This window comes from Salmo salar, chromosome 21 (genome assembly GCF_965601325.2).
Source record: "Salmo salar chromosome 21, fSalSal1, whole genome shotgun sequence".
NCBI classification, from domain to species: domain Eukaryota; kingdom Metazoa; phylum Chordata; class Actinopteri; order Salmoniformes; family Salmonidae; genus Salmo; species Salmo salar.
Genome location: NC_138311.1, coordinates 1231983 through 1249294, shown reverse-complemented (window position 1 = coordinate 1249294; position 17312 = coordinate 1231983). Strand labels below are relative to the sequence as shown.

At 41.9% G+C, this 17312-nt stretch overlaps 1 protein-coding gene across 1 annotated transcript in view; it reads right to left on the bottom strand.

Moving 5' to 3' along the window:
* The window catches only part of mycbp2 (MYC binding protein 2), a 386518-nt gene that overhangs the window by 89812 nt on the left and 279394 nt on the right, over positions 1-17312 (bottom strand). Inside the window, exon 51 of the mRNA XM_082967288.1 lies at positions 6190-6322. Within this exon, the coding sequence (XP_082823414.1) occupies positions 6190-6322 (133 nt within the window). The remainder of the gene's footprint in view (positions 1-6189; positions 6323-17312) is intronic.

Sequence of the window (17312 nt, the reverse complement as noted above, 5' to 3'; positions counted from 1 at the left end):
ACGATCCTGCAGGTGAAGAAGCCGAACATGGAGGTTTTGCGCTGCTGTGGTTGTGAGGCCCGTAGGACGTACTGCCAAATTCTCAAAAACGACGTTGGAGGCGGCTTATGGTAGAGAAATGAACATTCAATTCTCTGGCAACAGCTCTGGTAGACATTCCTGCAGTCAGCATGCCAATTGCACCCTCCCTAAAAACTTGAGACATCTTATTGTGTTGTGTGACAAAAATGCACATTTTAGAATGGCCTTTTATACAAATTATTTGATTGTGGATACCCGCAATCTCATCAGCTGTCCGATGGCTGGTATCAGACGATCCCGCAGGTGAAAAAAACGGATATGGACAAAACTGCACATTTTAGAGTGGCCTTTTATTGTCCCAAGCACAATGTACACCTGTGTCATGATCATGCTGTTTAATCAGCTTCTTGATATGCTACACCGGTTGGTGTGGGGGGACAAAATCTATTTGCGTAACAGTGCTGCTGGCAACAATTGAATTACGCTTTGTTGCCGACGTTTACTGACACTGGACTTATTCAACGGGTGTTTAGTGTTCAAAAATTAATCAGTTATTCTGCGCTCTGGCACACTAAAAAGAGTGTATTTTGTTAAGAAATGTAGCTAGATAGCAAGCTAGGTAAACAATGAATCCTAACAGCATGACGTAACGCTAGCTAGCTAACAGTACACTAACTCAAAATGAAAATACTTTGTCAAAATTAGAGTGGAGTATTTTGTTAAGACATGTAGCTAGCTAGCTAAACAATGGACCATAATCACAATTCATGACATTACTACCCTGCATGAATCTGCAGGTAGGTTCTATGGCCAACCAGGTTCTATGGCTATAACGAGTCAAGCAAATTTGTCTGAGATACGAATAATAAGATCATACACATAACTTGAGCTAGCGACTCAGCCAGCTAATGTTAGCTAGCTAACAGTACACTTGAAATTAAACCACTTTCTGTCAAAATTAGAAATGTGTAATATCTGAAAATGTAGCTAGCTAGACTATTTTACCAGTATACATCACGGTTGGACTTGTCTCCTGTCTGATGCCATGAACGATATAATCCAGACTGGTGATTTCTCCATCTCCATTGCTATCATACTCAAATTCCACTGATTTCAAAACTCGGTCCTCCAGAAAGTGGAGATCATACACATAACATTAGCTAGCGAGCCATCCGGCAGCTAGCTAACAGTACACTTTAACTTTACATTAGATTTATGCAGTTTTACAACACAATATATTTTTAAAAAGCCGCATTTGACACGATTACCTAGACATACTGACCAACTCCAATAGACAGACGAGCGCTATATGGCAGACCAATCCAAACTCATCTCTCGGCAGGTCCAGCTGACTCATTATCTCAGCCAATCATGGCTAGCGGGAAGGTTGCCGACCTTTTCTGTGGCTAAATCAACTAGGCTTATAATTTAACAATTGTGTTCGTATTTACAGATGGCATAAAAGACACGTTTGATATTAAGGCACATGAAAGTTCAAATGTTCCAGAAGGCATTTCTGTCAAAAAAACACATTTAGATAAAAATATATATATTTTTTTACGTTCAAACAGCTCTCCTGTGAAGTCGTGACTTGCGACATACGCCTAGTTTCCTGAATCGGGTCACATATCTCCTAGATGAAGGACAAACAATTCAAAACCTTGTTTCTTAAAAAACAGTAAAAGATGTTTTCTATCAAATATTGTTTTGGTTCGTTTTTTTCATACCTAATGGGGTCCTAAAATTCAAACGGCTTAGAATAGACTTAAGAATTAAACAGGAGTGACGAGTGTGTTGATAAAACAGTAACATTGTTAAAATTTAACAACCATCAGAATTGGTGGGAAAAAAAAGGTTATGCATGCAAACATTTTAGGCAATAATTAAGAGTAGGCAAACTGATCGTGTCAGGCAACAATTATTTCAAATGTTTTACCATTGCAAAATTTGATGTACAGTCACAATCACCGTGGTTGTCTGAAGTGTGCTAGAGTTCACAGCTTTATTTATTATTATTTTTAAAATTTGACCTTTATTTAACTAGGCAAGTCAATTAAGAACAAATTCTTATTTACAATGACGGCCTACAACGGCCAAACCGGGACGACGCTGGGTCAATTGAGCGCAGCCTGATGGGACTCCCAATCACAGCCGGTGGTGATACAGCCTGGATTCAAACCAGGCTGTCTGTAATGACGCCTCAAGCACTGAGATACAGTGCCTTAAACCGCTGTGCCACTCTGGAGTCCGAGTGGTGGTGCTTCATCGTGATTGGTTATAACATTTGCAACAATGTCAATGAGCGTCATCACTATTTTTCCTTTGAGATACCTCAAACTGTCGTGATTATCTCCGTTGGTAAGCTTTTATGAGTTCATTTTCTCCTGGCTCCGAGTTTGTCTGGGCAGTATCTTAATATCATCCTAAAGCCTACTCTGAACTGGGAGTTAATAACTCTATCCTCCTGATTCCTGCTTACAGGCAAAAATTAAAGTAGGAAGCACCAGTGACTGCCTGTTACGCGAATGCAGTAAGAAGCCAAGGTAAGTTGCTAGCTAGCATTAAACTTATCTTATAAAAAACAATCAATCAATCATAATCACTAGTTAACTACACATGGTTGATGATATTACTAGTTTATCAAGCCTGTCCTGCGTTGCATATAATCGCTTAGGTACACGTTGCTCCAACCATAAACATCAATGCCTTTCTTAAAATCAATACACAGAAGTATATATTTTTAAACCTGCATATTTAGCTAAAAGAAATCCAGGTTAGCAGGCAATATTAACCAGGTGAAATTGTGTCATTTTGCGTTCATTGCACGCAGTCAGAGTATATGCAACAGTTTGGGCCGCCTGGCTCGTTGCGAACTAATTTGCCAAAATTTTACATAATTATGACATAACATTGAAGGTTGTGCAATGTAACAGGAATAACGTTTTGTTTTCGAGATTATAGTTTCTGGATTCGACCGTATTAATGAGCTAAGGCTCGTATTTCTGTGTGTTATTATGTTATAATTAAGTCTATGATTTGATAGAGCAGTCTGACTGAGCGGTGGTAGGCAGCAGCAGGCTCGTAAGCATTCATTTAAAATAGCACTTTCGCTGTTTATGACTTCAAGCCTGTCAACTCCCGAGATTAGGCTGGTGTAACTGATGTGAAATGGCAAGCTAGTTAGCCGGGTGCGCGCTAATAGGTTTCAAACGTCACTCGCTCTGAGACTTGGAGTAGTTGTTTCCCCTTCCTCTACGTGGGTAACGCTGCTTCGAGGGTGGCTGTTGTCGATGTGTTCCTGGTTCAAGCCCAGGTAGGAGCGAGGAGAGGGACGGAAGCTATACTGTTACACTGGCATGACTAAAGTGCCTATAAGAACATCCAATAGTCAAAGGTATATGAAATACAAATCGTATAGAGAGAAATAGTCCTATAATATCTACAACCTAAAACATCTTACCTGGGAATATTGAAGACTCATGTTAAAAGGAACCACCAGCTTTCATATGTTCTCATGTTCTGAGCAAGGAACTTAAACGTTAGCTTTCTTACATGGCACATATTGCACTTTTACTTTCTTCTCCAACACTTTGTTTTTGCATTATTTAAACCAAATTGAACATGTTTCATTATTTATTTGAGGCTAAATTGATTTCATTGATGTATTATATTAAGTTAAAATAAGTGTTCATTCAGTATTGTTGTAATTGTCATTATTAAAACCTGTTAGGGCTAGGGGGCAGTATTTGCACGGCCGGATAAAAAAACGTACCCGATTTAATCTGGTTACTACTCCTGCCCAGTAACTAGAATATGCATATAATTGTTTGATTTGGATAGAAAACACCCTAAAGTTTCTAAAACTGTTTGAATGGTGTCTGTGAGTATAACAGAACTCATATGGCAGTCAAAACCCTGAGACAAATCCTGACAGGAAACTGAAATCTGATGTGTGGATATCACTTCAAACATTTGCCATTGAAACACACATGGGCTTGTGATTCATTTAGCACTTCCTATGGCTTCCACTAGATGTCCCCAGTCTTTACAAAGTGGTTTGAGTCTCCTATTATCAAAATTGACTGAAAGAGAGGATGTTTATCTTGGTCACAGGGGATGGGCCATTACCATTGTGACGTCGGCGCCCATGGGTACTCTCCCTTTTCGAAACGTTTTGAAAGACAATGCAACCGTCCCAATGGAATATTATTGAAGCCCTGGTTGAAAAAGCCCCTAAAGATTTATGTTAAACAACGTTTGACATGTTTGAACGAACTTAAATATTTTTTTTTTGCTCATTCCTGACGACAAGTCAGACGCACACGGTACATTTTCACATGCCTTCGGAGCGCGCTAACACTATTGGGACATAAATTATTAACTTTTTTGAACAAAACTACATTTGTTATGGACCTGGGATTCCTAGAAGTGCCTTCTGATAAAGATAATCAAAGGTAAGGGATTATTTACAATAGTATTTTTGATGGTTGATCGTTCCAAGATGGCTCCAACATTTATAGCCTAGACTTTTTTTCTGGGCATACCACGTCGTTTATTGCAAAGTGTGATTTCCCAGTAAAGTTATTTTTAAATCTGGCAAAGAGATGGCATTCAAGACATGTTAATCTATAAGTCTTTGAATGACAATATTACATTTTAACAATGTTTTCGAATAGTAATTTTGTAAATTGTAGCGCTGTTTCATCGGAAGCATTTGAGGGAAAAGATTTTCTGAACGTCATGCGACGATGTAAAATTCTGTTTTTATATATAAATATGAACTTTATCGAACAAAAAATGCATGTGTTGTGTAACATGATGTCCTAGGAGTGTCATCTGATGAAGGTTGTCAAAGGTTAGTGCTGCATTTAGCTGTGTTTTGGGTATTTGTGATGCATGCTAGTTGCTTTGAAAATGGCTGTGTGATTATTTCTGGCTGGGTACTCTGCTGACATAATCTAATGTTTTGCTTTTGCTGTAAAGCCTTTTTGAAATCGGACAACGTGGTTCGATTCAGGAGAGGTGTATCTATAAAACGGTGTAAAATAGTCATATGTTTGAGAAATTGAAGTTATAGCATTTATGAGGTTTTGCATTTAGCGCGACGCGATTCCACTGGCTGTTGATTAGGGTGGGATGCAAGCGTCCCACTGGCCCAGACAGGTTAAAAAATATATATATATATAAAAAAAAAAAGAAAAACGGCCGGGTTTTGGTCCTCCAATAATCGGTATCGTATCGGCGGTGAAAAAAAAATCATAATCGGTAGACTTCTAACCGGTACCCCCTGTATATAGTCTCCACATTGACTCTGTACTGCTACCCCCTGGATATAGCCTCCACATTGACTCTGTACTGCTACCCCCTGTATATAGCCTCCACATTGACTCTGTACTGGTACCCCCTGTATATAGCCTCCACATTGACTCTGTACCGGTACCCCCTGTATATAGCCTCCACATTGACTCTGTACCGGTACCCTCTGTATATAGCCTCCACATTGACTCTGTACCGGTACCCCCTGTATATAGCCTCCACATTGACACTGTACCAGTACCCCCTGTATATAGCCTCCACATTGACTCTGTACCGGTACCCCCTGTATATAGCCTCCACATTGACACTGTACCGGTACCCCCTGTATATAGCCTCCACATTGACTCTGTACTGGTACCCCCTGTATATAGCCTCCACATTGACTCTGTACTGGTACCCCCTGTATATAGCCTCCACGTTGACTCTGTACTGGTACCCCCTGTATATAGCCTCCACACTGACTCTGTACCGGTACCCCCTGTACATAGCCTCCACATTGACTCTGTGCTGGTAGCCCCTGTATATAGCCCCCTTACTGTTATTTACTGCTGCTCTTTAATTATTTGTTATTCTTAACTCGTATTTGTTTTTTTGTTGTTGTTTTTTTAGGTATTTTCTTAAAACTCCATTGTTGGTTAAGGACTTGTAAGTAAGCATTTCACTGTAAGGTCTACACGTTCTATTCGGCGCATGCAACAAATAAAATGTGATTTGCTTTTAGTTTTTGTTGTCTTAAAACAGGTTAACAGGAAGTGTTGAGATGCTTTGTGATCTACAAAGATTACAGAGGTCTCAAAGCAGTAAGTCTCAAAGCAGTAAGGTAAGTAGAAAGATCATTATTGGGGCTCTTACCTTCCCCTTGGCGTAGGTACTGGCTTCCCCCACGGTCTCGGACCAGGGACCAGGCCTCTCTTTTGTTGCTCTCGCAGAACTCCACCACGCTATTCTTGTCCAGCTGGACCCACGTCCCCTCTGCGTTTATCATCTGATGGACAACACAAGGCTCTTTATCCCTCTACATACACATGCTAGTCCTCTCACACACACAGCACCATCCTCACACACATTTCTCACAAATACCATCCCATCCCCTTATACAAAATGTAGAACATCATCCTTACAGAGCAATTTCATACTGCATTGTAGCTATAATATTTGCAGAGTTTATTGTATAAAGAGAATCAATTTAAGAACTTACTCTAAAAGTCAATCATATTGAAAGGTAAATGCATGTTTGTTTGTTTTGGTTTTGTAAAAGTCCTGAAAGAAAATCACCACTTTAGACATACAGACGCAGATGGAAAGTGTAAATGTTAATAAGTGTTTAGAGAGAGAGAGGGTTAGTTAGTCTTTCCATGATTCCTTGTATCCTAGTAGTCCTCACGTCCTATATCCTTGTCACCGTCTCAACCCTATTGGAGGAGGTCGTCCAAGGTTCCTCCCCTCATATCTCCTTCTCCAATGCGGTTTGAGAAGGAGGTGAAGATATAGGACGTGTGGACTCAAGGAAAGATTAATTGAGAAAGAGCCGGAGAGCCATTGGTTCAGAGAGGGCATTCTAGTAAAAGCATGACACACCACATTTCCCTAGAAAATAAAGGAAAGCCGCACACTAAGAGCTCAGATGCAAAAATTAAATCACCAACGTTTCGATAGCGAAGCTGTCTTCATCAGGGTATCATCAAACACTGCGAGATGAGTCATTTATATAGTGTCAAGAGACACACAGGTGTTTGTAATCATGGCCAAGTATAGCTTAATATCATTGGTTAACTCAAATATTTAAAAAAATGGCATACAAAGAACATACAAAAAGACAAACAAATGGATAGCATACGATCATAGCATTTGAGCCATTGGTTCAGAGAGGGCATTCTAGTAAAAGCATGACACACCACATTTCCCTAACAGAGTTCAAAAGTAGGCACCATTCAGCACTTTGGGTCAAGAAATTTTAAAGTGCATCAAAATGTGCACCGAGAAACAAAGTCAACAGAAGGTGTAAGAAGGGAAAGATTAATCTGAGATACATTATGGCTTCAGCATTTCATGAATCCAATGTTAAAAAGTAGTGAAGGATCAAAAAATGTAAACCTCAGAAATATCTAATCTGTTTCCAATGATGAATAAATTAAGATAATTGTATATAGTTTAAATAAACAAACTAAAATGTATAAACGCAAAAATGCTGTAGCCATTGGAGTGTGTTAATCAAGGAAAAGAGCCACCAGACGGAGAACTGACAGAGCACACCCCTACCCCAGAGAACTGACAGAGCACACCCCCACCCCCAGAGAACTGACAGAGCACACCCCCACCCCCAGAGAACTGACAGAGCACACCCCTACCCCAGAGAACTGACAGAGCACACCCCCACCCCCAGAGAACTGACAGAGCACACCCCCACCCCCAGAGAACTGACAGAGCACACCCCTACCCCAGAGAACTGACAGAGCACACCCCCACCCCCAGAGAACTGACAGAGCACACCCCTACCCCAGAGAACTGACAGAGCACACCCCCACCCCCAGAGAACTGACAGAGCACACCCCTACCCCAGAGAACTGACAGAGCACACCCCCACCCCCAGAGAACTGACAGAGCACACCCCCACCCCCAGAGAACTGACAGAGCACACCCCTACCCCAGAGAACTGACAGAGCACACCCCCACCCCCAGAGAACTGACAGAGCACACCCCCACCCCCAGAGAACTGACAGAGCACACCCCTACCCCCAGAGAACTGACAGAGCACACCCCCACCCCCAGAGAACTGACAGAGCACACCCCCACCCCCAGAGAACTGACAGAGCACACCCCTACCCCAGAGAACTGACAGAGCACACCCCCACCCCCAGAGAACTGACAGAGCACACCCCTACCCCAGAGAACTGACAGAGCACACCCCCACCCCCAGAGAACTGACAGAGCACACCCCTACCCCAGAGAACTGACAGAGCACACCCCCACCCCCAGAGAACTGACAGAGCACACCCCTACCCCAGAGAACTGACAGAGCACACCCCCACCCCCAGAGAACTGACAGAGCACACCCCTACCCCAGAGAACTGACAGAGCACACCCCCACCCCCAGAGAACTGACAGAGCACACCCCTACCCCAGAGAACTGACAGAGCACACCCCCACCCCCAGAGAACTGACAGAGCACACCCCTACCCCAGAGAACTGACAGAGCACACCCCCACCCCCAGAGAACTGACAGAGCACACCCCTACCCCAGAGAACTGACAGAGCACACCCCCACCCCCAGAGAACTGACAGAGCACACCCCCACCCCCAGAGAACTGACAGAGCACACACGCACCCCCAGAGAACTGACAGAGCACACCCCCACCCCCAGAGAACTGACAGAGCACACGCCCACCCCCAGAGAACTGACAGAGCACACCCCCACCCCCAGAGAACTGACAGAGCACACCCCCACCCCCAGAGAACTGACAGAGCACACCCCTACCCCAGAGAACTGACAGAGCACACCCCCACCCCCAGAGAACTGACAGAGCACACCCCCACCCCCAGAGAACTGACAGAGCACACACGCACCCCCAGAGAACTGACAGAGCACACCCCCACCCCCAGAGAACTGACAGAGCACACCCCCACCCCCAGAGAACTGACAGAGCACACGCCCACCCCCAGAGAACTGACAGAGCACACGCCCACCCCCAGAGAACTGACAGAGCACACCCCCACCCCCAGAGAACTGACAGAGCACACGCCCACCCCCAGAGAACTGACAGAGCACACGCCCACCCCCAGAGAACTGACAGAGCACACATGCACACCCAGAGGCAGTCTGTGTATTCACCCTTTCAATGGCAAAGTACATGCCTTCAGAAAGTATTCGCACCCCTGGACTTTTTACACATTTTGTTGTTTTACAGCCTGAATTTAAAATTTATTAAATATAGATGTTTTTGCTACTGGCCTACACACAACCACAATGTCAAAGTGGAATTATGTTCTTACAAATTAATTAAAAATGAAAAGTTGCAATGTCTTCAGTCAATAAGTATTTAACTCCTTTGTTATGACAAGCCTAAATAAGTCCAGGAGTAAACATTTGCTTAAAAAGGTCACATAAGTTGCATGGACTCACTGTGTGCAATAATAGTGTTTAACATGGTTTTTGAATGGCTACCACATCTCTGTACCCCACATACAATTATCTGTAAGGTCCCTCAGTCGAGCAGTGAATTTCAAACACAGATTCAACGACAAAGACCAGGGAGGTTTTCCAATGCCTCGCAAACAAGGGAACCTTTTGGTAGATGGGTAAAACATTTTTTTTTAAAGCTGCCACTGAGTATCCCTTTGAGCATGGTGAAGTTATTTGGATGGTGTATCAATACACCCAGTCACTATCGATTGGTTCTAAACTTGAAATATGAAATATCCTTATTCATGTTACTGAGGGAGAGAAGGGAATGTAGAAACCTTAATTGTTAGACATCAGGGATACTATGGAAAGGAGAAGGGCCATAGTCTGGTACAAGTCAACAGGACAGCCATGAGTTGGGGAGGAGTGAGGAATTTAGGCCGAGGTCAGGTCAGATGAAGTGAGAGAGAACAGGCATCACTAAAGTGCTGGATAGCAACAGAGATGTATTGGCTGTCCATATGTTTAAGGAGGAGACTCAGCATAGGAGGGTTTACATACCAGTGCTTGTGTAAATATGTTTTTGTCTTATGCAACTGTGTGACCCAGTGGGTGAATAAACTTGGTTTGAGCTTTACTATTCGTCCGTGAGTTTTTACCATGTTTAATTAGTATTTAACACTACAAAGATACAGGTGTCCTTCCTAACTCAGTTGCCGGAGAGGGAGGATGAGGCCAATGGTGACTTTAAAACAGTTACAGAGTTTAATGGCTGTGATAGGAGAAAACTGAGGGTTGATCAAAAACATTGTAGTTTCTTCACAATACTAACCTAATTGACAGAGTGAAAAGAAGGAAGCCTGTATAGAATAAAAAATATTCCAAAACATGCATGCTGTTTCCTACAAGGCACTGAGGTAATACTGCAAAAATGTGGCAAAGCAATTAACTTTTTGTCCTGAATACAAAGTGTTATGTTTGGGGCAAATCCAATACAACACATGTTATGGGTATGCTTGTAATCATTAAGGACTGGGGAGTTTTTCAGCATTAAAAGAAACTGAATGGAGCTAAGCACAGGCAAAATCATAGAGGAAAACCTGGTTCAGTCTGATTAATTCACCTTTCAGCAGGACAATAACCTAAAACACAAGGCCAAATCTACACTGTAATTGCTTACCAAGAGGACATTGGACGTTCCTGAGTGGCCGAGTTGCAGTTTTGACTTAAATTTACTTGAAAATATATGGCAAGACCTGAAAATGGTTGTTTAGCAATGATCAACAACCAATTTGACAGAGCTTGAAGAATTTTGAAAATAATAAATGGGCAAATGTTACACAATCCAGGTGTGGGAAGCTCTTAGAGCAGTGGTCACCAACCTTTTCTGAGTCAAGATCACTTTGAGTCAAAATGCATGTTGAGATCTACCGCTCTGATATTTTATTAACATGACTTAAGGTAAGCCTATGCAACATTAATCAATTAAAAACAGTACTGTAACAATGAGGTTTGTGCAGTAAACTATAGGCCCATTACACTATCACTGCATACTGGCTTTGCATGAATTTACCTGCCAATGCATTGTTGTTCGGGACATTTTTTTAAATTATATTTCAAAATTTGAGGTAGGCTATATGATCACACCGGTAATATATTCATTGTTGTATTACTTGTGAGGCACAACTGAGTGAGCATACATTTAAATAATTAGCTTTTTATTTTATTTTACTGGGCTGATGGTGCCTGCATCTGATGGTCATTCTCAGCAGAGGGAGAGAGTAGCAGACTGAGGGTCCATCTCTCAACATCCCTCCACTCTCCCTTTCCTCCACTGACACTGACCAAAAAGGGACACCGTCTTCCAGCTGATGGCGAAACTCGAGTCGCACCACATTATTTCTGCCTCATTCACAAATTCATGTTGTTACTCCTATTAACAGAGAAAGTGAAATATTCCTTGATATTAAAAAAGACCCAAGCCGCTAATAATAACAAGCCTATAGATACACTTTCCTACTCATTCATTACTGCTTCAGTGCTTGCTGAGCACTGAGTGGAAATAGGAAGAACGTGCATTTTATGGCTTATAAAAGTGTTGAACACAAAGTGTTGACAGTGCTGAGTAAGAACTTAAACATGAACTCACTCATAAAAACAGCAGCTCTTTGATGTATTCATTGACAGTCTCTCTCTAGTCATGGTTTTGAAATCTCACAGTATCAATTTTGTCGTATCTTTCTTTTAGCCTGCTACGTTACTGCAGACTCGGTCATCTGAGCCATCTGATTGGCCAGCGGTGGCATAGTGCACTTGATTTCCTCTCCAGGCCCACCGGTAAGGCAGAGTTTGTACCTTCAGACACATGAAATGGCAACAGTTTGCCTACCCGGCGCGCAGGGCAGCAGCTGAATTGGCTGAACCTACCACCAACAGCCGAGACTAATAAAAAATAGGAACACAAGGCTTTATCGTTGGGTTTTTTACAGAAATGTTTGGTGATCGACTAGAAATGCCTTGGAGATCGACAAGTCAATTGCGATCGACCGGTTGGTGACCACAGTCTTAGAGACTTATCCAGAACAATTCACAGCTGTAATAGATGCCAAAGGGGCTTCAACAAAGTATCGACTCAGGGGAGTGAATACTTACATAACAGATATTTCTGCATTTCTTTTTCAAAACATGTTTTCATTTAGTCATTATGGGGTATTATGTGCAGATTGGGTGAGAGAAAAACATTTATTTAATACATTTTGAATTCACACTAACAAAACAAAATGTGGAATAAGTCAAGGGGTATGAATACTTTCTGAAGGCAAAACAAGTCAACCAATTTACAAGCAAAAGGGGGAGCAAATGAAACGCATTACGTGTTAGCAAAGAGAGCAAGGTAGAGGGCAACAAAAGAAACAGGCATAGGAACAACTGTGCTGTAGTTCTTATGCCCATTTTTAGTTATATAGATATTATGCTAGTTTGTGTTGCACTTTTTTACACCTCTACTTTGAATGGAAATATTTTTATAGATAGACTTATTATAATTTATCGGCAGCCACTATAAATAATTTAAGTCACATCATACCTCGCCTACTGCCTTGACCTTGTTCCCAAGTACTAACATTCCAATGGGGATACCCCTAAGGTTTGGGCAGCTTCTGATGTTGTGACCCGAGGGGCCCGTCTTCACTACCTTATAAAGCCCAGGGCCTCCGCCACCCTGCCTCACCCTGTCCTGCTTCCGCATGGAGGGGGCCTCTTGGGAGGGGCGGCCGCTGGCGCTCACCTCCTTAACACACTGCTCCAATTGGCCCCTGGCCTCCTGCAAGAGGGAACTGACTAGCATTAACACCAATCAGGCTAGGTTAGGAGACCAGTCAGTGGGCGAGTAGTAATGGATGTGTCTGATGCGATGACACATAGTTTCATTAACACCAATCAGGTTAGGAGACCAGTCAGTGGGCGAGTAGTAATGAATGTGTCTGATGCGATGACACATAGTTTCATTACACCAATCAGGTTAGGAGACCAGTCAGTGGGCGAGTAGTAATGAATGTGTCTGATGCGATGACACATAGTTTCATTAACACCAATCAGGCTAGGTTAGGAGACCAGTCAGTGGGCGAGTAGTAATGAATGTGTCTGATGCGATGACACATAGTTTCATTAACACCAATCAGGCTAGGTTAGGAGACCAGTCAGTGGGCGAGTAGTAATGAATGTGTCTGATGCGATGACACATAGTTTCATTAACACCAATCAGGTTAGGAGACCAGTCAGTGGGCGAGTAGTAATGAATGTGTCTGATGCGATGACACATAGTTTCATTAACACCAATCAGGCTAGGTTAGGAGACCAGTCAGTGGGCGAGTAGTAATGAATGTGTCTGATGCGATGACACAGTTTCATTAACACCAATCAGGCTAGGTTAGGAGACCAGTCAGTGGGCGAGTAGTAATGAATGTGTCTGATGCGATGACACAGTTTCATTAACACCAATCAGGCTAGGTTAGGAGACCAGTCAGTGGGCGAGTAGTAATGGATGTGTCTGATGCGATGACACACAGTTTCATAAACACCAATCAGGCTAGGTTAGGAGACCAGTCAGTGGGCGAGTAGTAATGAATGTGTCTGATGCGATGACACAGTTTCATTAACACCAATCAGGCTAGGTTAGGAGACCAGTCAGTGGGCGAGTAGTAATGGATGTGTCTGATGCGATGACACAGTTTCATTAACACCAATCAGGCTAGGTTAGGAGACCAGTCAGTGGGCGAGTAGTAATGGATGTGTCTGATGCGATGACATAGTTATAAGGAATCAGGATGAAACTATGTGTCTTATGAGAGAGGATATAACGTGACCAGTGTTTCAGATTATCACATGATCAAAGTTCAACAAAACCAGTTGGATCCACTCTAACAAATGTTGACATAGAGCCTAACGTTTACTTAAATGTTGACAGAGCCTAACGTTTACTTAAATGTTGACAGAGCCTAACGTTTACTTAAATGTTGACATAGAGCCTAACGTTTACTTAAATGTTGACATAGAGCCTAACGTTTACTTAAATGTTGACAGAGCCTAATGTTTACTTAAATGTTGACATAGAGCCTAACGTTTACTTAAATGTTGACAGAGCCTAATGTTTACTTAAATGTTGACATAGAGCCTAACGTTTACTTAAATGTTGACATAGAGCCTAACGTTTACTTAAATGTTGCAGCAATGACTAACATTTTCGAGGACACCCTGTGAGCATCAAGTGCACAGCTGGTTGTTGGGCTGATACTGTCTCAATGGCATAAAGTGGACAAGAACACAGGCTTCATTAACAACACATGAATGCCACCAATAAGTTCTCAAAAAGTGTGATGACAAAGTATGATAAATGCATAAATAAAAATGATGTATCACTTCATACTGCACAGGCTTGAAATATGTTTCAACTGTACATTTACTCAACCATAAACATTGAACATGTGTGAAACGTACAGTGAAAGTAAACCTAAAGATTTAAAACAAATTGCTAGGAATACTATGAATTTGATATTCTACATGAACTCAGCAAATTGTTGCATCAATGTTTCTCTAAAATAGATATGCCCAAAAGGAAATGGTCCGATTCAAAAATGTTATCAAGAAAATGCAGTGTGGGTAAGGTAGACTCTTATTTGTAAGGCATGCTCTTATAAATGGGGCCACAGTACTAGACGCATACAGTAGGCAATGTCATATGGGGCCACAGTACTAGACACATATAGTAGGCAATATGTCATATGGGGGCCACAGTACTAGACACATACAGTAGGCAATATGTCATATGGGGGCCACAGTACTAGACACATACAGTAGGCAATATGTCATATGGGGCCACAGTACTAGACACATACAGTACGCAATATGTCATATGGGGCCACAGTACTAGACACATACAGTACGCAATATGTCATATGGGGCCACAGTACTAGACACATACAGTAGGCGATGTCATCTGCCTTCTCCTACAAAAGCCACATGTAACCTACTGACATCAATGTCATTAACCCTCAACACACAAATGTTATCTACGTGTTAATTTTCAACAAGGGCTCGAATTTCAAGTGAAATGAGAAAAGTTATCACAGCACAGACAGCATAACAATTTAACCTTAACTGAATAGCTGATTCCCAAAGGAGAATGGAGGTAGAATAGCAGTGTTCTTAAAATAAACTATTCAGAAAGTGATGCAACTGTGGTAAAAAAATCATGTCCCTGACGGCAAAAACGCAAAGTCGACTATAACTGAAATTATATAACTTCACGGGGGGGGGGATATACTGTTTTACTCATTTCACATGTACAGTACCAGTCAAAAGTTTGGACACATACTCATTTAAGGGTTGTTCTTTATTTTTTTACAATTTTCTACATTGTAGAATAACATTGAAGAGATCAAAACTAGGAAATAACACATATGGAATCATATAGTAAACAAAAAAGTGTTAAACAAATCAAAATATATTTTATATTTGAGATTGTTCAAAGTAGCCACCCTTGGCCTTGACAGCTTTGCACACTCTTGGCATTCTCTCAACCAGCTTCATGAGGTAGTCACCTGGAATGCATTTTGTTGGGTTCTGAGAATATGAAATATACTTATTCATGTCACTGAGGGAGAGAGGGGAATGCAGAACATTTACATTATGTCAGGATATGTTATTGTTAGCCATCAGGGATCCTATGGCAGGGATCCTCTGGGAGGAGAAGAGACACAGTCTGGTACCAGGCACCATGACAGCCGTGAGTTGGGGAGGAGTGAGCACTTTGGGGTAGAGGTCAGGTCAGATGATGTGAAGAAGAACAGATAACACTGAGGTTCTGTCTAGCAACCGAAATGCATTTGGTGTTCAGATGTGTAGGAAAAGACTCAGCCTAGGAGGAAGGGTTAAATATCAGTGCTTGTGTGAACATGTCTTTGTCTAATGCAGCTGTATTGATCCTCTGGGAAGAATTCAACTTGGTTAAGCTTACTCAGAATTAGAACCTAACAATTTAAATTAATAGGTGTGCCTTGTTAAAAGTTAATTTGTGGAATTGATTTCCTTCGTAATGTGTTTGAGCCAATCAGTTGTGTTGTGACAAAGTAGGGGTGGTATACAGAAGATGGTCTTTTACCAAATAGGGCTAAGTCCATATTATGGCAAGAACAGCTCAAATAAGCAAAGAGAAATGACAGTACATCATTACTTTAAGACATGAAGGTCAGTCAATCAGGAACATTTCAAGGACGTTGAAAGTTACTTAAAGTGCAGTCGTAAAAACCATCAAGCTCTATGATGAAACTGGTTTTGATGAGGACCACCACAAGAAAGACCCAGAGTTACCCCTGCTGCAGAAGATAAGTTCATTAGAGTTACCAGCCTCAGAAATTACAGCCCAAACAAATGCTTCAGAGTTCAAGTAACAGACATCAACCTCAACTGTTCAGAGGAGACGGCGTGAATCAGGCATTTATGGTCGAATTGCTGCAAAGAAATCACTACCAAAGGACACTAATAAGAAGAAGAGACTTGCTTGCGCCAAGAAACACGAGCAATGGACATTAGACCGGTGGAAATTTGTCCTTTGGCCTGGAGTCCAAATTGGAATCTTTGTGAGACGCAGAGTAGGTAAATGGATGATCTCTGCATGTGTGGTTCCCGCCGTGAAGCATGGAGGAGGTGGTGTGATGGTGCTTTACTGGTGACACTGTTGGTGATTTATTTAGAATTCATGGCACACTTAACCAGCATGGCCACCACAGCATTTTGCAGCGATACACCATCCCATCTGGTTTGCACTTAGTGGGACTACAATTTGTTTTTCAACAGGACATTGACCCAACACACCTCCAGGCTGTGTAAGGGCTATTTGACCAAGAAGTAGAGTGATGGAGTGCTGCAGCAGATGACCTGGCCTCCAGAATCACCTGACCACAACCCAATTGGGATGATTTGGACTGCAGAGTGAAGGAAAAGCAGCCAACAAGTGCCCAGCATATGTGGGAACCCCTTCAAGACTGTTGGAAAAGCATTCCAGGTGAAGCTGGTTGAGAGAATGCCAAGAGTGTGCAAAGCTATTAAGGAAAAGGGTGGCAACTTTGAAGAATGTAAAATCTTAAATATATTTTGATTTGTTTAACACTTTTTTGGTTACTACATGATTCCATGTGTGTTGTTTCATTGTTTTGATGTCTTCACTATTATTCTACAATGTAGAAAATAGTAAAAAAGAAAAACTCTTGAATGAGTAGGTCTCCAAACTTTTGACTGGTACTGTATATACTGTATTTTAGTCAATGTCACTCCAACATTTCTCATCCTAATATTTACA